The 20,390-nt window shown below is 36.9% G+C and overlaps 1 protein-coding gene and 1 long non-coding RNA gene across 7 annotated transcripts in view; one reads left to right on the top strand and one right to left on the bottom strand.

The window, feature by feature from the left end:
* LOC143856551 (regulatory-associated protein of TOR 1-like) overlaps positions 1 to 19,682 on the top strand; it is a 55,339-nt gene extending 35,657 nt beyond the window's left edge. For 4 of the 6 annotated variants that reach the window (XM_077366830.1, XM_077366812.1, XM_077366806.1 and 1 more), the window contains 8 exons: positions 2,906 to 3,235; positions 3,352 to 3,475; positions 5,370 to 5,494; positions 5,872 to 6,017; positions 6,169 to 6,270; positions 18,463 to 18,548; positions 18,770 to 18,851; positions 19,260 to 19,682. In XM_077366830.1, the coding sequence (XP_077222945.1) occupies positions 2,906 to 3,235; positions 3,352 to 3,475; positions 5,370 to 5,494; positions 5,872 to 6,017; positions 6,169 to 6,270; positions 18,463 to 18,548; positions 18,770 to 18,851; positions 19,260 to 19,601 (1,337 nt within the window). In that variant the 3' untranslated portion in view covers positions 19,602 to 19,682. Of the gene's footprint in view, positions 1 to 2,905; positions 3,236 to 3,351; positions 3,476 to 5,369; positions 5,511 to 5,871; positions 6,018 to 6,168; positions 6,271 to 18,462; positions 18,549 to 18,769; positions 18,852 to 19,259 lie in introns of those variants that run through there. The other 2 variants (XM_077366821.1, XM_077366837.1) reach the window with 2 other exon arrangements.
* Positions 332 to 14,004, bottom strand: LOC143856593 (uncharacterized). The gene is made up of 3 exons (XR_013238288.1): positions 13,881 to 14,004; positions 6,158 to 6,342; positions 332 to 528 (listed from the first exon to the last, which is right to left on the bottom strand). It is a non-coding gene; the product is annotated as an uncharacterized LOC143856593 (long non-coding RNA).
* Positions 19,683 to 20,390: the final 708 nt, after the last annotated feature.

Here is a 20,390-nt window from a genome sequence, read left to right as displayed (position 1 = left end):
GATAGAGAACTAAGTTCCCTATTTCCAACATAGTGCAATTCGTGCCCCTTCACCCCTATATATCACTAAAAAAACACACCTAAATGAAATCGGGAAGACTGAAATACCCTTAAAGAATAACCAATTTCTTTTTAAAGTACCTCTAGGGTTATAAAAGTAAATCCCTGAACAGTTTAGCTTCTAAAACTCCAATAAAAGTGTCACACCCCGAAACCGAATTCCGGTCTAGGTACATAACAGCGCCACATATTCATCAAACTACGAATATGTAAGGCATTCTCGCTGGAACCATGCAATGAACAAAGCCACTAAAATAATAACCAATTAATTTAACTATCAGAGAAATAAATGTGAAAACTAAGATCTCTTGTCCACTGGACTACATCAATTTAAACCAAATGAAATAACTAGATGTTCATCCCTACAAAAACTGTTGTCTCAATAACTAAATAACTGGAAATAATAACTCCTAAATTAGCGTCCTTGCTTACTCAGATGTCCCGCAACAAGCGTCCTACTCTCCATCACCTGCAACATAGAGTGCGTGGAATGAGCTAACTCCCAGTGAAATAGACATGACTACACTAATAATATGATATTAATCAATAGAAACAGAATAACTGGCAATCTGGCAATATATGTAATAACTGTGACTGCCATAGAAACTCTAGCTAGCAAATTGTGTAACTGGCATAAACATGCAATAAATGTAATTGTTTCTGTAACTGTGACTGTAACTGTGCCTAGGGGTGTAAACGAGCCGAGTTGAGCTTGGCCAGGCTCGGCTCGTTAAGCTTAAGAGCTCGGCTCGGCCAGGCTCGCTCGCCTTATCGAGCTCGGGTTATATTAAGGGCAGTTATATATTCACCCCTCATCTTCCCTGGACAGCCCTATCTAGTGTAATTTGACTACTCTTTTTACACTACGGGGGGTGGTCCAAGTAACAAATGGGGTTCGAAAAAAGAAGTGACATATTTTGCCTCCCCCTTTCACTCCTTGGACAACCCTTTTAGTGTATATATTAATATAATATATATATATATATATATATATATATATTAAGTATATTAAATCCTTAACGAGCCTGGCCAGCCGGCTCGGCCCGGCTCGTTAAGGAGCTCGAGCCGAGCTTTTACCAAGCCGAGCTTCCGAGCCCGAGCCAAAATTGTCACCTTTAACTGTGCCTGATGCCTAGTGTAGTGAGACTAATACTGCTAGACTACATAGTCAACGGAACCTGTCTACTAACTCGTAGGAAACCGAATCCCAACGATCTCGTACGGGATTACACCCACGAAAATACTACGTAGGGTGAAGCTCTCGACAATACTGCGTAGAGCCATAACTGCGGCTTGATCCGTGACCTTTCTTCGACCGCCTAGAAAAGTCTCATACATTAATGATCACGCAAAAACACTTCGTCTCAAAGGACGCTAACTACTGCATCCTCACTCGGACAGCACCATGTCTTGATGCTAAACTGTGACTAATAAAAGTCTAACTGGCACATACGTGCAATAGTAGATCCGAACTAGGAGTCATATCATACTGTGAATATTGACCCTTGTGTACACTACAGTCAATATTAATCATAATAAATCAAAAGCATGCACAAATTTGCATAATAATTCATATTCAAGATTAGAATAACTGTGGTAGAACAAGTCTACTCACCTGTGATGTTTGGTTGAATTTGATTCTCATGATCAAGATCCTTAATCAGTGCGTAGTGTCACCTACAATCCATATTAACCCTTGATTAACACTTTGGATTAATATCTAGATCCTTCGGGGCAAATCTGTGCCCTCAAAACTGACCGGGAAGACATTCCCAAAATCGACCCTAAATAGTGTGTTCAAGCATCCGAGGACTCCTTCGGATGTCCGAACAACTCTTCCGGCGTCTCTGAGATTTCTCCCCCTCTCAGCAATCCTCGGGTATGTGCCTTCGGGCGTCCGAGGACCCCTTCGAACGTCTCCTTCGGGCGTCCAAGCCTCACGATTTGGGTTTTCCCAATTCACGCGAGAACACTAGTTGTCTCTGATTTTCTGCCTGGAAACCCTTCTCTCTTCTTCTTTTATTCATATTAAACGTCTTAATAAATTATCTCTTAATTTCCTCAATTGATTAGGGCATCAAACGTGAATCAACTCGAAGATCTTTGGAAAAATCAATTCCCACAACCCTAATTAATGGTTCTTTACTCGGAGAACACTAAGCTTGATTCAATAAATATAAATACATTCTAACCTTTATTCTCAAGAGATCTGAATCTCTGTAGAGAGTAGAATAAATCACAATTGTGTTTTAATTAGGTTTACATACCTCGTTAGGAGATGAATCCCCAAGCTTTTCCTCGTTGTCCTCTCCCAAAACTCCACACATTTCCTCTTTAGGGTTAAAGTTCTGAAATTTGTGGCTTAAGTGTGTATTTATAGACTCTTGTTAAGAGTCCTAAAGTAGCAAGCTTTTAGAAACCCTAACTTATTACAACTAGGAAACTAATTTATCCCCCTTTTATTTTATTCAATAAAATTTTAATATTTTCGGGACAAAATACCCCTGTCAAAAACGTCCCAACGTTTTGGGGTATTTCAAAAAGAAACCCCTTAGTCTCCTTGGGCATGTGTTCGCTTTGATGTGTCATGCTCCCGGGAATGCATCAACCATAAATGTGCCACATTGAAAACCGGGTTGACTTTGCCGTGTTCTAAGCCACGTTGGAAAGTTCTTAAAAAGGTTTGTACTTATTCTTCCTCTTGAACTTAATAAAGTCTCAGTGTCATCCAATGCCTATTATCCGTAATGTGTGCCACTTAGCTTGTTGTAAATCTGCAGCATTCATTTATTTGATCTTCTATTTTCTTTTTAATTGGTAACATTTGTGCGATGAATTTTTTACAGGTCATTTGCCACTTACTTTTAGAACTCCTCCTGTTAGCCCCCCTCGACCAAATTACCTTACTGGAATGCGACGAGTTTTGTCTTTAGAGTTCAGACCGCAACAACTAAATTCTCCAGATTCAGGATTGGCCGATCCACTTATAGGTTCTGTTGGATCTTCAGGGGTTTCAGAACGTAGTTTACTTCCTCAATCAACCATATATAATTGGAGTTGCGGTCATTTTTCTAGGCCACTCCTTACTGCAATGGATGATAATGAAGAAATATTATCTAGAAGGGAGGAAAAGGAAAAATTTGCACTGGATCGAATAGCCAAATGCCAGCACTCCTGTGAGTTTTTGAACAGTTTATGCTTATATCTGTTCCTTCAATGCTTTTTTCCTTATTATTAATCTCGTGTATCTCGTTTCTTTCTTGTGCTAATATTGCGAGTTTGCTTTTTTCAGCCTTGAGTAAGCTTAGCAATCAAATTGCTATCTGGGATACAAAGTTTGAATCGGGTACAAAAACAGCTTTGCTACAACCGTTCTCTCCCATCGTAATTGCCGCAGACGAGAGTGAACGGATCAGGTAATTTGAAAGGGGTTAATTTTCTCTCTTAGTATTCTTGTTTGTCTTTAATTTACCGTAGGCCATGAAAATGTCTTTTGCCATGACAGGAAGAGATGTTTTTTTAATACCACTAATAGATGAGGGGTTATTGTCATTGTTTAAGAACTCCCTGGGTCAATCATTGACTCACCTGAGTTGATTTGGTTTTACCTTGGGTGATCTTTATCCAAATGCATGTTTTTAAACATTTAGTTCCTTATGTCATTCTAGGACAGCAACTGCATGTAAAGATGGTGAATGACTAAAAGATTTCAGTTTTCAAACATCAAATATTTATGTATCTCCTGGTTTGGCAATGAGATTAGTATTTATATGTTTCTGTGATATCTTGTCTCTTTGTGAACATATTGTGATCTGTTGTGGCAGATATGCAAGGGGACATTTTGTCCTCAACCGTCCCTTGAAATTATTAGCTTATCATCACGTTTTATCAGTCGGTCATATAGTTGAAACTACGGAAGTGTAAGGGCCTGTGGCCGAGCTTTGTGCCTCATTTGAATGAGCAGGACCATCTCGTTGGGTGAAAGAAAGAGTTCCCATCCCATATTTGTTTGTCATAGTACTAAACTTGCTGCCATACCTATAATGCCATCTGGACGACACACTGCTTGCTTCTTTGAAACTTGAGCTTGATCTATTGTGGATATGGAGAAGTACACCTCACAGGATCTTAATGAGGTGAAGGGAAACTCACATTATTAATAACTTGAGCTTGATCTATTGTGGATATGGAGAAGTACATCTCACAGGATCTTAATGACGTGAAGGGAAACTCACATATTAATAAAATGTTGGTAGAACAAAACTCCCTGAAGAGAACAGATTCCTCCCCTCTCCTTAATATTTATTCAAAGCTTCATCTGCAAGTGTGAAGAGCAAACAGGAAATAGGATCCTCTTGTCAAGACCCACAAGGACTGAAAGAATCCTGCCATGCTACCATTAACCCAAATAAAAAATAGCAGATAATGAATCAAAAGTTCCCATGGATTCTAAGAATCAGGCTGCATGTTAAAGCCATCAGATCTTTGGAAGTGTCTTTGGTATTTTGACAAAAATACAAAACAGATAAGAACTCATTCAGAAATCTTCCCTGAATCCCGTCATGAATGGTGAACCTCGTATTGGTCTAGCTCTCGCACCTCGGAGATCCAAATATTCACATCCTGATTTTTGGATCATAAGCCTGACTGAACGTGGTTGAACACTTTCATATGGATTATCGGAGAGTTCGTGGTTGATATTCGCCAACCATGATCCTCTATCATGGAATTTTTTTTCCCAATATCAATAAAATGGATCATCATCTAGCAGCCTTGTCTAAACGGATGCCTCACGTTCTCACATTCACAGAAGGAAACTCCCTATTTGATATATGGTGAAGGGAGATTCACATACTGAACCTTTGCCATGAGGCTTGCACCCAATCATAAAGTGCTCTTTATGTAACACATTATATCTAATAGTAATTTTATTGTATTTGTATTCCTGTATATGTACGCATATAGATGTATCTATTGGTTGAGTTTCTATATGACATGAAAACACATTAGCCCCCCTTCCGTTGAATTGAAAATAAGGCCCATCAATTATAAAGTTAATCGAACCTAACAACGTTCAGAACTCATTCTTTGAACCCACTCAGAAAAATACGATCCACCTTTGGCCTCCAATTTTGTGGCCCACTGATCCTTCCAACTGCCTAGTATTCCCCATCACCATTTTTCCACTGGACCCACGTCAAACCATCCGCTGGTTGTGCTGGGATTTCTTTTGTTCCCTGTTGGTATTCATTGCAGCTAATTTGTATTCAAACTAATCTTTCCATAAATTTGATTTGTATCTTACCTCAGGGTATGGAACTATGAGGAAACTACACTGCTAAACAGTTTTGACAACCATGATTTTCCTGATAAAGGAATTTCCAAGCTTTGTCTTGTGAACGAGCTCGATGACAGCTTGCTCCTTGTTGCTTCATGTAAGATCCGTTGCTGGTATGTTTTATAAACAGTTGTGGTCGTTGTAGTGAGCATTGTTTTAATTTTCAGTCCAAAATTTCGGATTTCAGTTGGGTCCGAAATCTGAAAATTTTGGATTTTGGTTGGGAATTCTGCTGAAATTTGAAAAAAAAAAACGAAATCGATTTTTTTTTTCTTCAAATTTCAGTCATTTCGGCTGAAATTTTTACAATTTCGGTCAAAATGACCAAATTTTGGCTGAAATCCAAAATGTTCAGATTTCAGACCCAACCGAAATCTGAAAATTCGGCTGAAATTTAAAGTAATGTTAGTGAGCCAGTTCCAGATATGATGTCTTGTTTTTCATTGATACCTAATGATACAAAATCCTATAAAGGTGATGGAAATGTTCGAGTATGGAAAGATTACACTGTAAAGGGTAAACAAAAGCTTGTAACCGCATTTTCGTCAATTCAAGGTCATAGACCTGGTATCCACAGTGTAAATGCTGTTGTGGATTGGCAGCAGCAGTCTGGATATTTGGTAAGTCTTCCTTGGATAGCTATATTAGTTGTGTACTATTCTTATCTTCGCATTCTCAAAAAAAAAAAAAAAACCCTTGTTCTTATCTTGACATTATTTTTCACTATGTTCTGATTCATCTATTGTTTGTTATTTGTTACCGTATAAGCAGTATTCTTCTGGTGAGATGTCATCTATCATGCTTTGGGATCTTGATAAAGAGCAGCTTGTTGCTTCTATTCCTTCATCATCCGACAGCAGTGTTTCAGCATTGGTGAGTGTGCCTCCTATTTATATGCTATTTTCTCTCTATTGTTCCATTACTGATGGAAATTCCTGTGAAATCCTGTCACCATTTTTCAATGATTAGGAATGCAGAACATGATGATAAGGATAGAAGGTCATAGGATGATTTTGGAGGCTATTAAGCTATATGATTTGTGGACAGAGACATGAGTGTCGAGTGTCGACATGGACACCGAGTGTCGGACACGGCAAACCCCCAAAATTTACAAACAGGGACTTGGCTAAAATAGAAAGTATATATATCATGATTTGTGGGTACGGATTCTTATGTCTAGATTCAACATGGATACGAGTTGTCTAATATGGCAGCATCTAAAAATCTAGAAATGGTGACACATACATACATATAAAATTACTGATTCCTACATAATTTTTAACAATATAAACATTGTATTCATTTAACAAACTAATAAATCTTAGAATTAATCAACTATAATTTAAAAACAAACGTGAGATAATCAAATAATAATGTATTCATGAATTTAATCTAGTTCTCTTCCGTCTCCAATATACAACGAGAAAGGGAGACGAATATGATACAATGAATATAGTATTGGGAAAAGAGTTTGTTTAGGGGAGAGTATATCACATCAAATATTAGTTAAAGAAGAGCTAAAAGGAGAGTTCATAGTAAAAGAAGAATTAATAATAAAAGAGTTAAATACAATATTCAATAATAAAACATAATGCCACACTTGACATGGTACAAAAATATGTCCGCACGTCTATATTGAGTCTTAACACTTTTAGCAGTACATTTAAAAGTTTCCAAATGAGTGTCAACGTGTGGACACGCGTGTCGTATCGGACACGTCAGGACAAGTCTGTCGGCAATAAATTCAAAGTGTCGGATAAATTAGAAAACATAGTGGTATCCATACCCCGGCCCATTTACCAAAAATCTTAATACCAATAAGCTTAGCCTATGAGCTCAATCATGAGAAGTAACTTCTTCATTCTCTTTTTCCTCCCTTGTTTTCCCTCTTGATTCTCTAGTGAGTAAAAATTAATGACAAAGTTTGTTTTCTTTATTCTTTATTTCTTGTTCCATATAAACCAAATGACACTCTAGGCATTCATGTGAAAAACAGGATGCTTGCTTATCGTCTCTCTTGAGAAAGTTGATGAGACACTAACTTTAGGGGAAAAAGGCCTGCTAATGAAAATCCATTCTAGTCCCGTTTTTTCACTATTTGGACAGATTGTTCTTGGACATAATGAGTAAATAAACTAAATTAGATATGATGAAATCTTGACTTAGGTTGAGAGTTTACTTTTTTCTCATTGAGTTGCCCAGTTGATGTAATCTATAAGAGAAGTGCTTACTTTTTCTTAATGAGGTTCCCAGTTGATGTAACCTATAAGAGAAATGCAAATTTTAAGTAGTAATCGAGTAAAAAAGGAGGGATTTATTGAATAAACTCTAGAACTGTTTGTGCAGTATCCACCTTCAACAAAACATAATAGAAAAAAATTTCCCACTAATATGCTAGTTTCCCAACTAAATCACACTTTCTAAACTCACGCCAACAACTAAAGAAGCCAAATTAAAGTAAAAAAAATAAAAGGAAGAACCCAAATAAAAGTAACTTGTGGGTTTATAGATATTCCTTCCCAAAGCGGTCTTAGATCAACAGCCCAACAGCCCCTCCTTGATACTAACCAGCGCTTGCGGGGGCCCTCCCCTTATTGATTTGAGTTGGCGTTGTTAGAGGAGCCCTCTTTGATTGCAAGCTTAGGTCTTGGTGGGATGAAGGCTGAGGGTTTTGGGATGGCTGATGTAAGACTGTCCCGAAAGCTCAAGATTCATTAATCCAAACTTAAAATTAGGCCTGGTAGGTCTGGAGAAGTAGAGCATAGGAAGTCTTTCATCTTAGAGAATCTCAGCTGGCTTGAGGGTATTAATGAAGAGATTAAGAGAGACATCTATCTTTGGGAGAGACCTTGGAAAGGATCCAACTTCAAGAAGAGCACGATCGAATTATTTTCAGGGAGATTTAAAGTGGAACCATAGATCGATTACAAAATTGCTGAAAGAGGGAGATAGGAATACAACCTATTTCCATAGCATTGTTAGCTCCAAGAGATGTAGCAACAGAACTCACTCTCCCAAGTTGCGGATGGCATAAAGGTCGAGGATTAGGCTCTTATTTCCTCAAAGGTAATTTTGCGCTTTAAATAGTTGTACTTTTTGGAGGCGCGAGTCTTCCTAACTCAGAGAAGTTACAGTTTAGGTTTCTACCTGAAGATTCTTGGGCACGTGGCTGGAAAGACCTTTCTCAAAGGAAGTCAAAAATGTCATTTTTTTCATTGAAAGTAATATAGCCTCTGGGCATGATGCTTTCTACATCGCTTTCTATCAAGTTTGTTGGAAGGTTATCAATAATGATATTATGAACTTGTTTAAGTAATTTTACGCTGGTGGTAATCTAGGTAGATGCATTGATGCCACATCCACGCTCTTATCTCTAAAAAGGATGGAGCGGAGAGCGTGGCTGTTTTTTGCCTCATGAGTCTCGTCAGTAGTGTTTATAAGATCCTCTATAAGATCCAGGCAAAAGTACTAGTTGATAGACTTCGTGGTGTGCTGGGAGGTATTATCTCCAAGGCTTAAAGTGCCTTCATTCAAGATGCACAAAATTTGTTTGAAGTCTTTCTCAAACTTAGCCAATATCTTCCTCTTCGATGTCTTCCCTCTCAAAATTTTCCTATTTCTTTGTAGACCCTGATGTTTCTTGACATGATGCTATCATCTTTTAGAACACATTTCTGTAATCAAGGAAATGTCATTTGGGACTTACTTGGGTCCTATAGGAGTTTCTGGAGGCGGAAGTGCGGGCCATCCAGCATGGTATTAAGCTTCTAGCAATGTTGGTTTGGAAAAGGTTGAATAGAAGGAGATTTCAAAGAATGTGATAAGCTGGCTTAACGGGATACACTCAATACCGTGGAGATTTGAGGCTTTTTTTATTATTAAATCCAAGATAGAGTAGGAGGGGCACATTTAAATGCTTATCATGTGAAACGGACTGCAATGGCATAGCGGATAAGCTAGCTAGAGACGGGGTATTCAGGGAAAGGCTGGAGCAGTTTGATTATCCTCCCTTGATTTTTTTTTCCTTTTCGTTTTTCTTGTGGCTTTTCTTCTATTATCTGTTCATACCTTCTCGGTCTTTGGTCGCTTATATTAATACTATTCATCATTCAAACAAAAAAAACATTCATGACTTGCTTAATCTTCGATTTGAAAATCTTAATCTTTGCACTCTTGCTTTGGGTTTGTGGAAATCCTTGTAACCTCGATCAAGAACTTAATATTCAGACTAAAAATATCCTCTTTGTATTCCTCTTCCCTAGGAACTTTATTTGGAAGTAGGTTTTCTATTTGTTTTTTATCCACGCCGCAACGTTCAGAAAAGTGCCCATTTTTCTCACTTTTCCAAAGGCTTTTAGCCGTCCTTAATGATTGGTAGCTTTACTTCATTGCTCAATTTTGCGACGGATTTGAAGAAATTACTCTCTTCTGAGATGGCCCTGTCAATTTCCTCGTTCAATGATCTTTGAAGTAGGAATTTCAACCTTCACAAGGCATTATTAGCAATTTGATGCATTCCAGAAAGAGAACTCACTATTTCTAGCAGGAATCTAGTAGAGCAAAGGAGAAGAGTTCTGCAGGAATCAAGTAGCAAAGGAGAAGAATTTATTCAATAAAGCTCTAGAGATTTTTCTATAGTCCCTAGCTGCTATAACATACTAAAAGTTAGTTCAATGAACATTGACGCGAATAGTAGCCTACCATATTATAATCATAAAAATATCCTCTTTCAATGTTTGTTCCCGAGGAGCTATATTCAGAAGTAGGTTTTGTCTTTGTTATTGAACTGTGTGTCAACATTCATTGGATCTTGGAAGAGAAGAAACAGGGGAGAAAAGTGAAAGAAAATAGCACTACTCAAACCACAATATATATATATATATATATATATATATATATATATATATATAGAGAGAGAGAGAGAGAGAGAGAAAACGGTTCCTACACATATGTGTAGATAAGTTATCTACACACTAGCTTAAAATACAGTGGGGGCCACATTATTTGGGTGATCCAAACCATTCATTTTTAAGGCCCTCATATAGATAGGGTGTCCACAAAAAATCAGATCCATAGGATCATCCTAATCATTCGTACTGTGGAGGCAAAAAATGGACTAATTTGTGAACGTTTAAAGACATCCATTTTACCTCCACAAATCGTAGGGTCGGGATGATCCTATGGATCTGATTTTTTGTAGACACCCTATCTATGTGAGGGCCTTTAAAATGGATGGCTTGGATCACCCAAACAATGTGGGCCCCCACTATATTTTAACCTAGTGTGTAGAGAACTCTCTACACATATGTGTAGGAACCGTTTTCTCATATATATATATATATATATATATATATATATTTTATTTTTTTTTATTTTTTTTATTTTTTTTTTTATTTTTTTTTAAGAGCACTACTCAAACCACAATATTGGATGTTGGAGTTCAATTCTTGCCCTTCATTTTGTTACAACCCGGATTTTTCATAGAAACCCGAATCACTACAAAAAACAGGAATTAAATGCAACTCATATGAAAAATGAGGAATACTTTTTTTTTCTTGATATATAACATAGAACTAAGTAATATTGACCTAAATCAAACTTAGAGTTTAGCACAAGGTTGCCAAGGCGGGAATCGAAAGTGGGATTCGAAAGCGGGAATCGAAGGCTCCTGGGATGGTGGGAAGCGGGAATCGTGGGTTTGCCAGAGAGTCGACGGGGATTCGACGGGGAATCGCCGGGGAATCGCTGAGAGTCGCTGGGGAGTTGGGATTCGCAGGGAATCGCCTGGGAATCGGGGTTCCTATAAAGTGGGAATCGGGGTTTTCATAAATTGGGAATCGAGGTTCCCGAGAATCGGGGATTCGAATCGAATCACGGTTCGGATTCGCGAATCCCCAACTCCAGGTACAAATCCTGCTTCTCTGGTTTAGCAAAAGTAAACTGACATCAGTAATATAAATGAAAAAACTCGACACTCCACTAACTTGGCACACTCTTCCTACGCTCCCCATTTATTCTCGATGTCATCCATTGTAGCAAAATCGGTGGGGATTTATAGGGGTCAATTCAACGAACTAAGTAGACTCATTCGGTACCTAAACATACACAATTAAACAACTTTTGAATTTAAAGGCTTACAACTTAATTCCATCGGTGAACATGTAGCATAATTTATTTCTAAAGAAATCATGAACGGTAATAGGGGACATGCTATGGAGTATGGACTAAATCAATTTGAAACCATTATTCTAGCAAGGCAACAACATTTTACAAGTGAGAAATTTATGTTTTGTTATTATTATTATCATTAATGCATGAGATGACTCACCCAAGGCAATCAAGCTCTCTTAGCTTGTTGTCCCGCCCCCAATACGTTCTACTACCCTCGTCTACAGGTAGTGGGGCATGAGGGACTTTTTTTACGACGTGCCTACTGGCCACTCCGCCTCTTGACATCACGGTCTAAGAGGATGCATTTGCCACCATGGGGTGCGCTAAAAACCCATGGCCGCGCGGAATTTCATTATTCCTGGACGACTCATTCCTCCGCTCAATCCACCAAATCATATTTCCACATGCCATTTATTTCATTTATTCACTACCAGTTTTTCTTAGTATGTCATCCATTTTCAATATCCTTAAGATATCCATTATAAATTTTCTTGCTTCCAAAGTATTTTCCTTTAACAAGGAATCCTAAATAGCATTCCATCATTTGTGAGCATTGGCATGTCATTATTAAATCGATTGCATTATATTAATATGGCAAAACAAGAGAGTGAAATACATATTATTGAACAACATTTATGTCAACTAAGAATTTTCATTGCATGCATATAAATCAATCATTGCTCAAGAGTACAAGTTTAGGGTATCGTCACCTACCTTAATTACTTGTGGTGTGAAAGAGTGAGAAGTCCTTTATGTCAGAGTTGAATGTGCTACCAAATATGAAACAAGAATCATGTACACACACTAAGTTTCCCGTTAAATTATACTTGAACTCTGACCCTAGGATAGTTAGAGAGTTGTAACTTTTAGGTTTTGTTCTTTAAATTCTATTCCCAAAGATTTCAGTTTCATACATCCAAAAGATACACTCATGGGTATTAATACCTATACAGAATTCATATGCTGATCAAATTTTTAATTATTTGCATCATATATATATATATATATATATATATATGTGTGTGTGTGTGTGTGTGTGTGTGTGTGTGTGTGTGTGTGTGTGAGGGCCTTAAAAATGAATGGTTTGGATCACCCAAATAATGTGGCCCCCACTCTATTTTAAGCTAGTGTGTAGATAACTTATCTACACATATGTGTAGGAACCGTTTTCTCATATATATATATATATATATATATATATATATATATATATATATATATATATATATATATATATGTCTGTATGTATATATGTACTTGGGCAACAATCATGTTAGGGGTTGTTTTTAGTACAAACAATTTTTAGATATACCTAGGTCTTTCTTTGAAAGGAAAATAGTTATGCGAGCATCGAGTATAACACGCATGAACTAATTTTTTTTAAAAAAGATACTATTCAATATATTATATTAGCGTACAAAGGTGCTGAGTTTTTTTAAAAGAATCTATTTCCTAATTATAGTTCTATGCGTATAAATTATTTTAGGGATAAATTTATTCTCTACTTTGAAAACATCATGCGTGCAGGCTGTTCCTCGAAAGAAAACTATTATTGACTTTCTAAATATCATTTACGACGATTGATCTTGAGAGATCCCAATTATTTACATCATATACATTATTTAGATCATACGCGTGGGCTGTTTTTTGAAGAAAACATAATTTTCTATACCAAAGCAGCCGCACACGTGAACTGTTTTGAAGGAAAATAATGTTCTTTGGCCAATAATTACCACGCATGAACTGATTTGAAAGTAAAACAATGATCTATGCCTTACCGATAACACGCATAAACTAATTCGAAAGAAAAATTATTTTCTATACCTTACAGATCACACGCATGACCGACTTTGAATAAGAATTATTTTATATGACCTACAGATCATGCGTATGATCTTGTTTAGACAGAACAAATCACAAATATTGATTTATCAATCATAGAATTCATTTCGAATGAATAAAACACATGCGAAATTTACATATTACGTATAATACTTGATTTCGAAGAAAACAAATCAAAAGTAACTCAAATTTCATTCGTATAAATGGTCTAAAAGAAAACAATCTTCCTCATTATAAAATCACCGAGAAATCTCGATTTGAAAGGAAAACAATATTCGTAACTTACATATCTTGTTCTAGATTTAATCCGAAAGAAAATAGTTATTAAAAAAAATCCATTTGCAAGAAATCTATCATATATAATTAGGATTTTCTTTATTTAAATCACTTCTTAAAGACCCTTTAAATATTAGGGTTTCGTTTTAGAAAAGAAAGACAACCCTAAAATCATAAAATTTCACAAAACTTACTTGGATGGTCAAGGGTTTTGAAAAGTCCCAAAAATCTTCTCCTCCTCCTCTTCCTTTTTCTTCTTTTCTTCTCTTTTCTTTCCTTTTTTTTTCTTTCCTTTCCCTCTCTCCCTCTCCCTCTCTCTCTACTCTCACGTGTTGGGAGTGTATGCAAACGTGAGTTATATATTTGTTTTGTATTAGATTTCCTTCTTCGTTTTAAATTCTTTATTTTATTATATCACTAATTTATATGACATGTTCCTATTGTTTAATAAAAGAGAGTTTTGATGTGGTAAGGATTCCTTAAAAAGAGAATACTAATCTAACTCGGCTAAAGATTTTAAATCGAACTAGTGGGCCCACTTTTCCTAGAAAACATCTTAAATATACAAATCCCGTAATTAACCCATACCCATATCATAAATGGAACATAACTTTACCAAATCATGTCCAAATCGCGAAATCCTGGGCCCGTTGGATAGGTAATCGAAAAACCCATCTAATGGACCAAAATCAAGTCAAACGGACAAGATTTAATGCCCCAAATTTAAGCTACAATTAAAGTGACGAAAATACATAATTTTCTAATTAATATCTTCCTCATTTTTGTAATTAAGCTACAAATTCACAATTTCCATGGAAATTCTTTTACTTGAGTTTCACGGAAAATTTTATGTTATACAATTTAAAGATTTTAAGAAAAGAAAATATAAGAGCCATCGATTTTCTAAATCTCTCGATCATGGAAAGATCAAGGGAGATCGACACTCGAATGACATGATTTGTCATCTATATAAGTCTGATCGATGATCCGAGGGATCCTAAGCTTTATCCGACAGTCCAAGAGACTCAATTCTTAGACCGGACTTGTGGGTCGTCGATCAAGAGTGATCTACGGACAAAATTTATTAAAATTTAAACGTATCACAGACCTTGATAGGCTCAGTCTTTACAATTTTCTCTTCCCCTCTTTACATCATGGATAATTCAAGTTACAAATATCCATTTTAAGTGAGTTTGAATAATATACAATGACGGGGAAATAGGAAAACTATCCTAAGTGATATAGATAGACAAAGGTGTTAGAATCAGTTTTCCTTTTTCCTAGTCTGCTAATTTAGATTGTCTTCTTTATTTAGGTTATTGCCATATTTAGGGTTTCCTTATTTTCCTTTTCACATTCTGCTGATTTATGTTTCCTTATTTTGCTTTCCTTAATTTCTATATAATGTAGATGCCGTATGGCTATTCAGCAATGAATAATCAAAATAAGTGCAGTTTGCATATTGGAGGTCGAGTTTCCTCGAATTAACTCATTGGAGGCCTGAGTTTCCTTGAATTAACTCATTATTTTCCCCTTTTCTATCATCTTCTTCTTTATTTTCTCTTCTGATAGAACGGTGTTCTATCAACTTGGTATCAGAGCACTTTCCTGGTGCATGGTACTGACTCGCCATCAGAAAGAGTTTTCCGGCATCACCGACCTCCAAATCTATTCCATGACAGATGCCTTGAAAGCTGAAATCAGAAAAGAACTCGATGCGGTTTATCAGGCACGATTTGACGCAATTCCATGACAACATTGAGACGCAGTTGCAAAAGATCATGGATCTTCCTCTGCGAACACGACTGTCACCTGGCGTGAAGTTCGGAGAGCCTCTAAGTGAAGAGTTCAGCGAGATCGTCGTTGAGAAGACTTACACAATAAAAAAGAAAAGACGGAACAGAAAAAAGAGAGAAAGAAATCATATTGAAGAAAAAGCAAAAAAACCACAAAAGAAAGAGGTTAATGATTATCAACATTCTCGAGTCCAACAACGTCGACGCCAAAAAATCTGTCATGCCTCTCAACCTTTCCAACACCATAAAAAAGATCCTCACCTGAAACCATCCGTGAATAAATCTAAAAAAATACATCAAAGGAGTTTTGATGAACGGCATTGTATGATCAATTTGCAATTGAAGTGGCCTCAACTCTTGATGATAACAGGCATAATCGTGACTAATTACAAGACAAAGAAAAGGCAAGGAGGAGGGAGGAAAAAAAAAAAAGGAGAAAAGAGAAGAAATTTGGGAAGTCTTGCACAAGATCAATCTCCAACCTTGGGGACAAGGTCAAAATTAAGGGCGAGGGAATGTTAGAATCAGTTTTCCTTTTTCATATTCTGCTAATTTAGATTGTCTTCTTTATTTAGGTTATTGCCATATTTAGGGTTTCCTTATTTTCCTTTTCACATTCTGCTGATTTATGTTTCCTTATTTTGCTTTCCCTAATTTCTATATAATGTAGATGCCGTATGGCTATTCAGCAAGGAATAATCAAATTAAGTGCAGTTTGCATATTGGAGGTCGAGTTTCCTCGAATTAACTCATTGGAGGCCTGAGTTTCCTCGAATTAACTCATTATTTTCCCCTTTTCTATCATCCTCTTCTTTATTTTCTCTTCTGATAGAACGGTGTTCTATCAAAAGGACTCTAGTTACATAAAAATGACACCAGGAAAGAAAACAAACTAGATTAAAGTTTAAAATGGAGAAAGTAACGTTGGTTTTTAATGAAACCTTTAAAAAACATATGTAATTATATAAAATTTCCAAAAAGAAAAGGGAAGCGTTATTCATTCGTGGATGGATTACCTGAGCGAATCTTCATTGGAGCTTTTTGGTAGTAGTCTAAGCGGGGACAGAATGAAACGTCCATATGAAAGGCACTTATTGTCTGTTCTTGATTCAACACACTTCCACTGTTGTGTCCGAGTGGATACTACTACTTCCTCTCCAAAAAAATTTGCAGAAACTTATTCCAATATGTTCCTGGATAACATTGTTTTCATATGATGGATTTGAGCTATGCAATTTTAAACAATGTTACAGGACAGGTGTAATGTTGAAGGTGAGCTTCTTTGCAAGGAACATAACAGAAATCTTCTTCATTGAGCAGGACTTGTGTTCAGCATTTTTAAGTTCAGATATCACTCCCAGAAATTTTGTTTCTAAAAATGCTAACATGACAGTTTCACGATGGGCCACATCTTTTTTTATTTGCAACGGGGAAATTCATGTATCTAGGATGCTTAATGTACATGTTTCTTGTTATGTCGAGGAGTGCATTGAGTGTCCAAATGTCTGTGCATTGGAATGACAAAAAACTGATGTGTCCAGGGCATAGTTTCAAAACTCTCTCGCATCATTGTGCTGAACATGTTAACCGAGTACTTGACCGCATTGTGCTAAGTCGACTACGATTTGCTTTGGCTACATTTTGACCCGCATCCTCGTCTTGAAGCTCTAGCACTGATTATTACATTGGTTAGGCGGTGGTCGCTCTTTAAGATAGCGTCGGTATGTTTTTATGCTTTGAAAGGTACAGTTATCGGCTATCAGGTTCACACTTTGAGGTAGCCTCAGTATCTTACCCTTTCGTAGGTACAACCAGTACCGGCTTGAAAGTTTTCATTCTTTGCAGATGATATCATGGCTCTCAACTTCTCATGAATCAGTAGCAATTACGTCGGAATTAGTAAAGAAATCCTCTGAAAAGATAGTGTTGGGGTCTCCAATTTGTTGCAGGTCATATCTGTTGTGTATCGATTGTGCTTGGTTGCACGAAGTTACGAACTTAAGATTGCATATGGTTCCTCATGCCATTACTCCTCTAGGTCTGCGATTGTTGTTTAGCAAGCTTTATGGTTAACAAATTGACCATAGGCCCTCAATAATGGTTGCACTCTCACTGCCGCTACTGAGAGAGAGAGAGAGAGAGAGAGAGAGAGAGAGAGAGAGAGAGAGAGAGAGAGAGTACATTGGGTTCTTACATTTCTCTGTTACCTTAAGGTGCTTCCTTACCTGAAGGACTCTTATACATTGATTCTTCTGGGTATGTAAAGTACCCGTGTTGGACACGTGTCATATTCCAATACTTTAGGATTCACGGTCAAACTTCTAGATTTTTTTAATCTATTTTTTTTTCTGAATACTCCAATAATTTTATGATCACATATTTTTTCTATCCCAATAGTAAGTTTTTATATGGAAATAAAACATTATATTTACTTAGCCTACCGAAATTCACATTCCATAATCATATTGTTAGAAGCTAGTGTATTGGCCTTAAGGGCATAGTAGCCTTTTGTGTATGTTTCACCTTTATATATAAACTCATGTGTGAGGAGGAGAACCTAACACACTTTACTCTTCTTCTTCTTCTTCTTCTTCTCTCTACTCTCAACACATATTATCATTTATAAGAATTAAAATCAGCAGAAACCACGAATCTTATTTTTGAGGTTTGCCGAATCGGACACTCGATACACGTGTTATTATTTGTATTTTTGGCGGTTGCTGTTTCCCTAATATCAGTATGTAGTTTAAAGCTAACTCGATAGAGTAATTGCAGTCTTCAGATTGGAGGGGTGGTCTTCCAAAAGGGAAAGAGGCCATAGTCTAGGAATGCCCCTCAACGTGTGGTTTTACTCTCACTAGAGCGTCCCCTCTGCTCTTTTTAATAAATTCCTTTCTATTATTGTGGTCAACTGCTTTTTGTTTCTATTTGCAACAGTTTCCTTTAATAGAATATTTGCTTAATTCTTTACTTTTTGTAGTCTGCTTCTCAAGTTCATGGGGGTCAGCTTGTGGCTGGTTTTGTCGATGGTTCTGTCAGGCTAATTGACATCCGTACTCCTGACATGTAAGCTATTTCATCTCATTGCGAATGCATTTATTTCTGGAAGATTTATTTTTATTTTTAGTATTATTTTTTTGAATGGTTATTTCTGGAAGATGTTCAATAAATTGTTTTACATTTCTTTGGTAGCTTCCTCTTGAGTAAAGCCTTCCATGACCTTGGCACTTATTTAGTTTTCTTTGCATGCTTCTAAGCTCCCTTTGTGTGTTATTTTTAACTTGTAGGCCTGTTTCTACAACCAGGCCACATAAGAAAGTAGAAAGAGTTGTCGGAATTGGCTTTCAACCTGGATTAGATCCAGCAAAGGTAACATTACCTTGACTTATTATTAGGATTTGTGATTTTGTGTCAACAGTTTGGATAATTTCCTTTTATTCTAAACCAGTTAGCTGTGCCTTCAAAAAGAAGTAAGGTATACCAAGGTTTAAAATTTCGGTTTCGGACATAGCTGAAACCAAAATTTCTGCCGAAATTCTGTAAAAAGAAAAAAACAATTTCAAACTTGTGCCGAAATTTCGGCTGAAATTTTGGAAAAAAAAAAGTAAAATTCAGCTGAAATTTCGGTTCCAGGTAGTTTTGGTTTCGGTTGAAAGTTAAAACCATTGGTATACCTTGGTTTTTTAAATCTTTGATGGCACATCTTTTTTCCAGCATGTGCACTTTTGGTTGAATGAAGGTACGACATGAGTCTTATTTTTGTTTAACCTTATGCAGATTGTGAGCGCATCTCAAGCTGGGGATATTCAGTTTCTGGATATCAGAAATCTCAGCCATCCGTCGTATCTCTCTATTGATGCTCACCGGGGCTCGCTCACTGCCTTGGCCATTCACCGCCATGCCCCTGTTATCGCAAGTGGTTCGTCCAAGCAACTCATCAAAGTCTTCAACCTAGCAGCAGAACAACTTAGCCTCATCCGCTATTACCCCACCTTCATGGCCCAAAAGATTGGCTCTGTCAGCTGCCTCTCTTTCCATCCTTATAAAATCCTCCTTGCCGCAGGTGCCGCCGATGCTTGTGTCTCCATCTATGCCGATGACAGCTCCCAAGCGCGATAAATGCACCCTGATAATTTTTTATAGTAATCACACACCTATCTCAATCTCCCTAATGTGGTTATGGGAACGTCCTTATCAGTGTGTCCACTGGTTCCTAGTTATCCGGAACATGGGCTAGCGGCAGCCCGTGTGAAATGTGTATCTTATATATTCATTACCCTCCACAAGATAAGGTTGTGTGTGTCACGCCCCTAACCGAATTCCGGTCTAGGCACATAACAGCGTCACATATTCATCAAACCACGAATATGTAAGGCATTCTCACTGGAACTATGCTATAAACAGAACCACAAAAAATAATAACCAATTAATTAATTAACTATTAGAGTAATCAATGCGGAAACTAAATCTCTTTGTCCAACGGACTACATCAATTAAACCAAATGAAATAACTAGATGTTCATTCCTACTAAACTATTGTCTTAATTAACTGAATAACTGGAAATAATAAAGTCCTAAACTGTCGCCCTTGCTCACACCCAAAGCCCATTCAACAAGTATCATATTGTTCTCTACCTGTAACATAGAATGTGTGGAATGAGCCAACGTCCAGTGAAATAGAAATGTCTACACTACTAACAAGATATCAATCAATAGAAACAGAATAACTGGCAATCTATGTAATAATTGTAACTGGCATAGCAATCTAGCTAGCAAAACTGTGTAGCTAGCATAAACATGCATAATTGTAAATAGAATTGTAACTGTGACTATAACCGTGCATGATGCCTAGTGTAATGAGACTAGTACTGCTAGACTATGTGGTCAACAGAACCTGCCTACTAACTC

The sequence above is a fragment of the Tasmannia lanceolata genome, unplaced genomic scaffold, assembly GCF_043159265.1.
Source record: "Tasmannia lanceolata isolate RefF3 unplaced genomic scaffold, GAP_Taslan_0.1 ptg000003l, whole genome shotgun sequence".
In the NCBI taxonomy this organism is placed as follows: Eukaryota; Viridiplantae; Streptophyta; class Magnoliopsida; order Canellales; family Winteraceae; genus Tasmannia; species Tasmannia lanceolata.
This window is presented reverse-complemented; position numbering and strand designations above follow the sequence as displayed.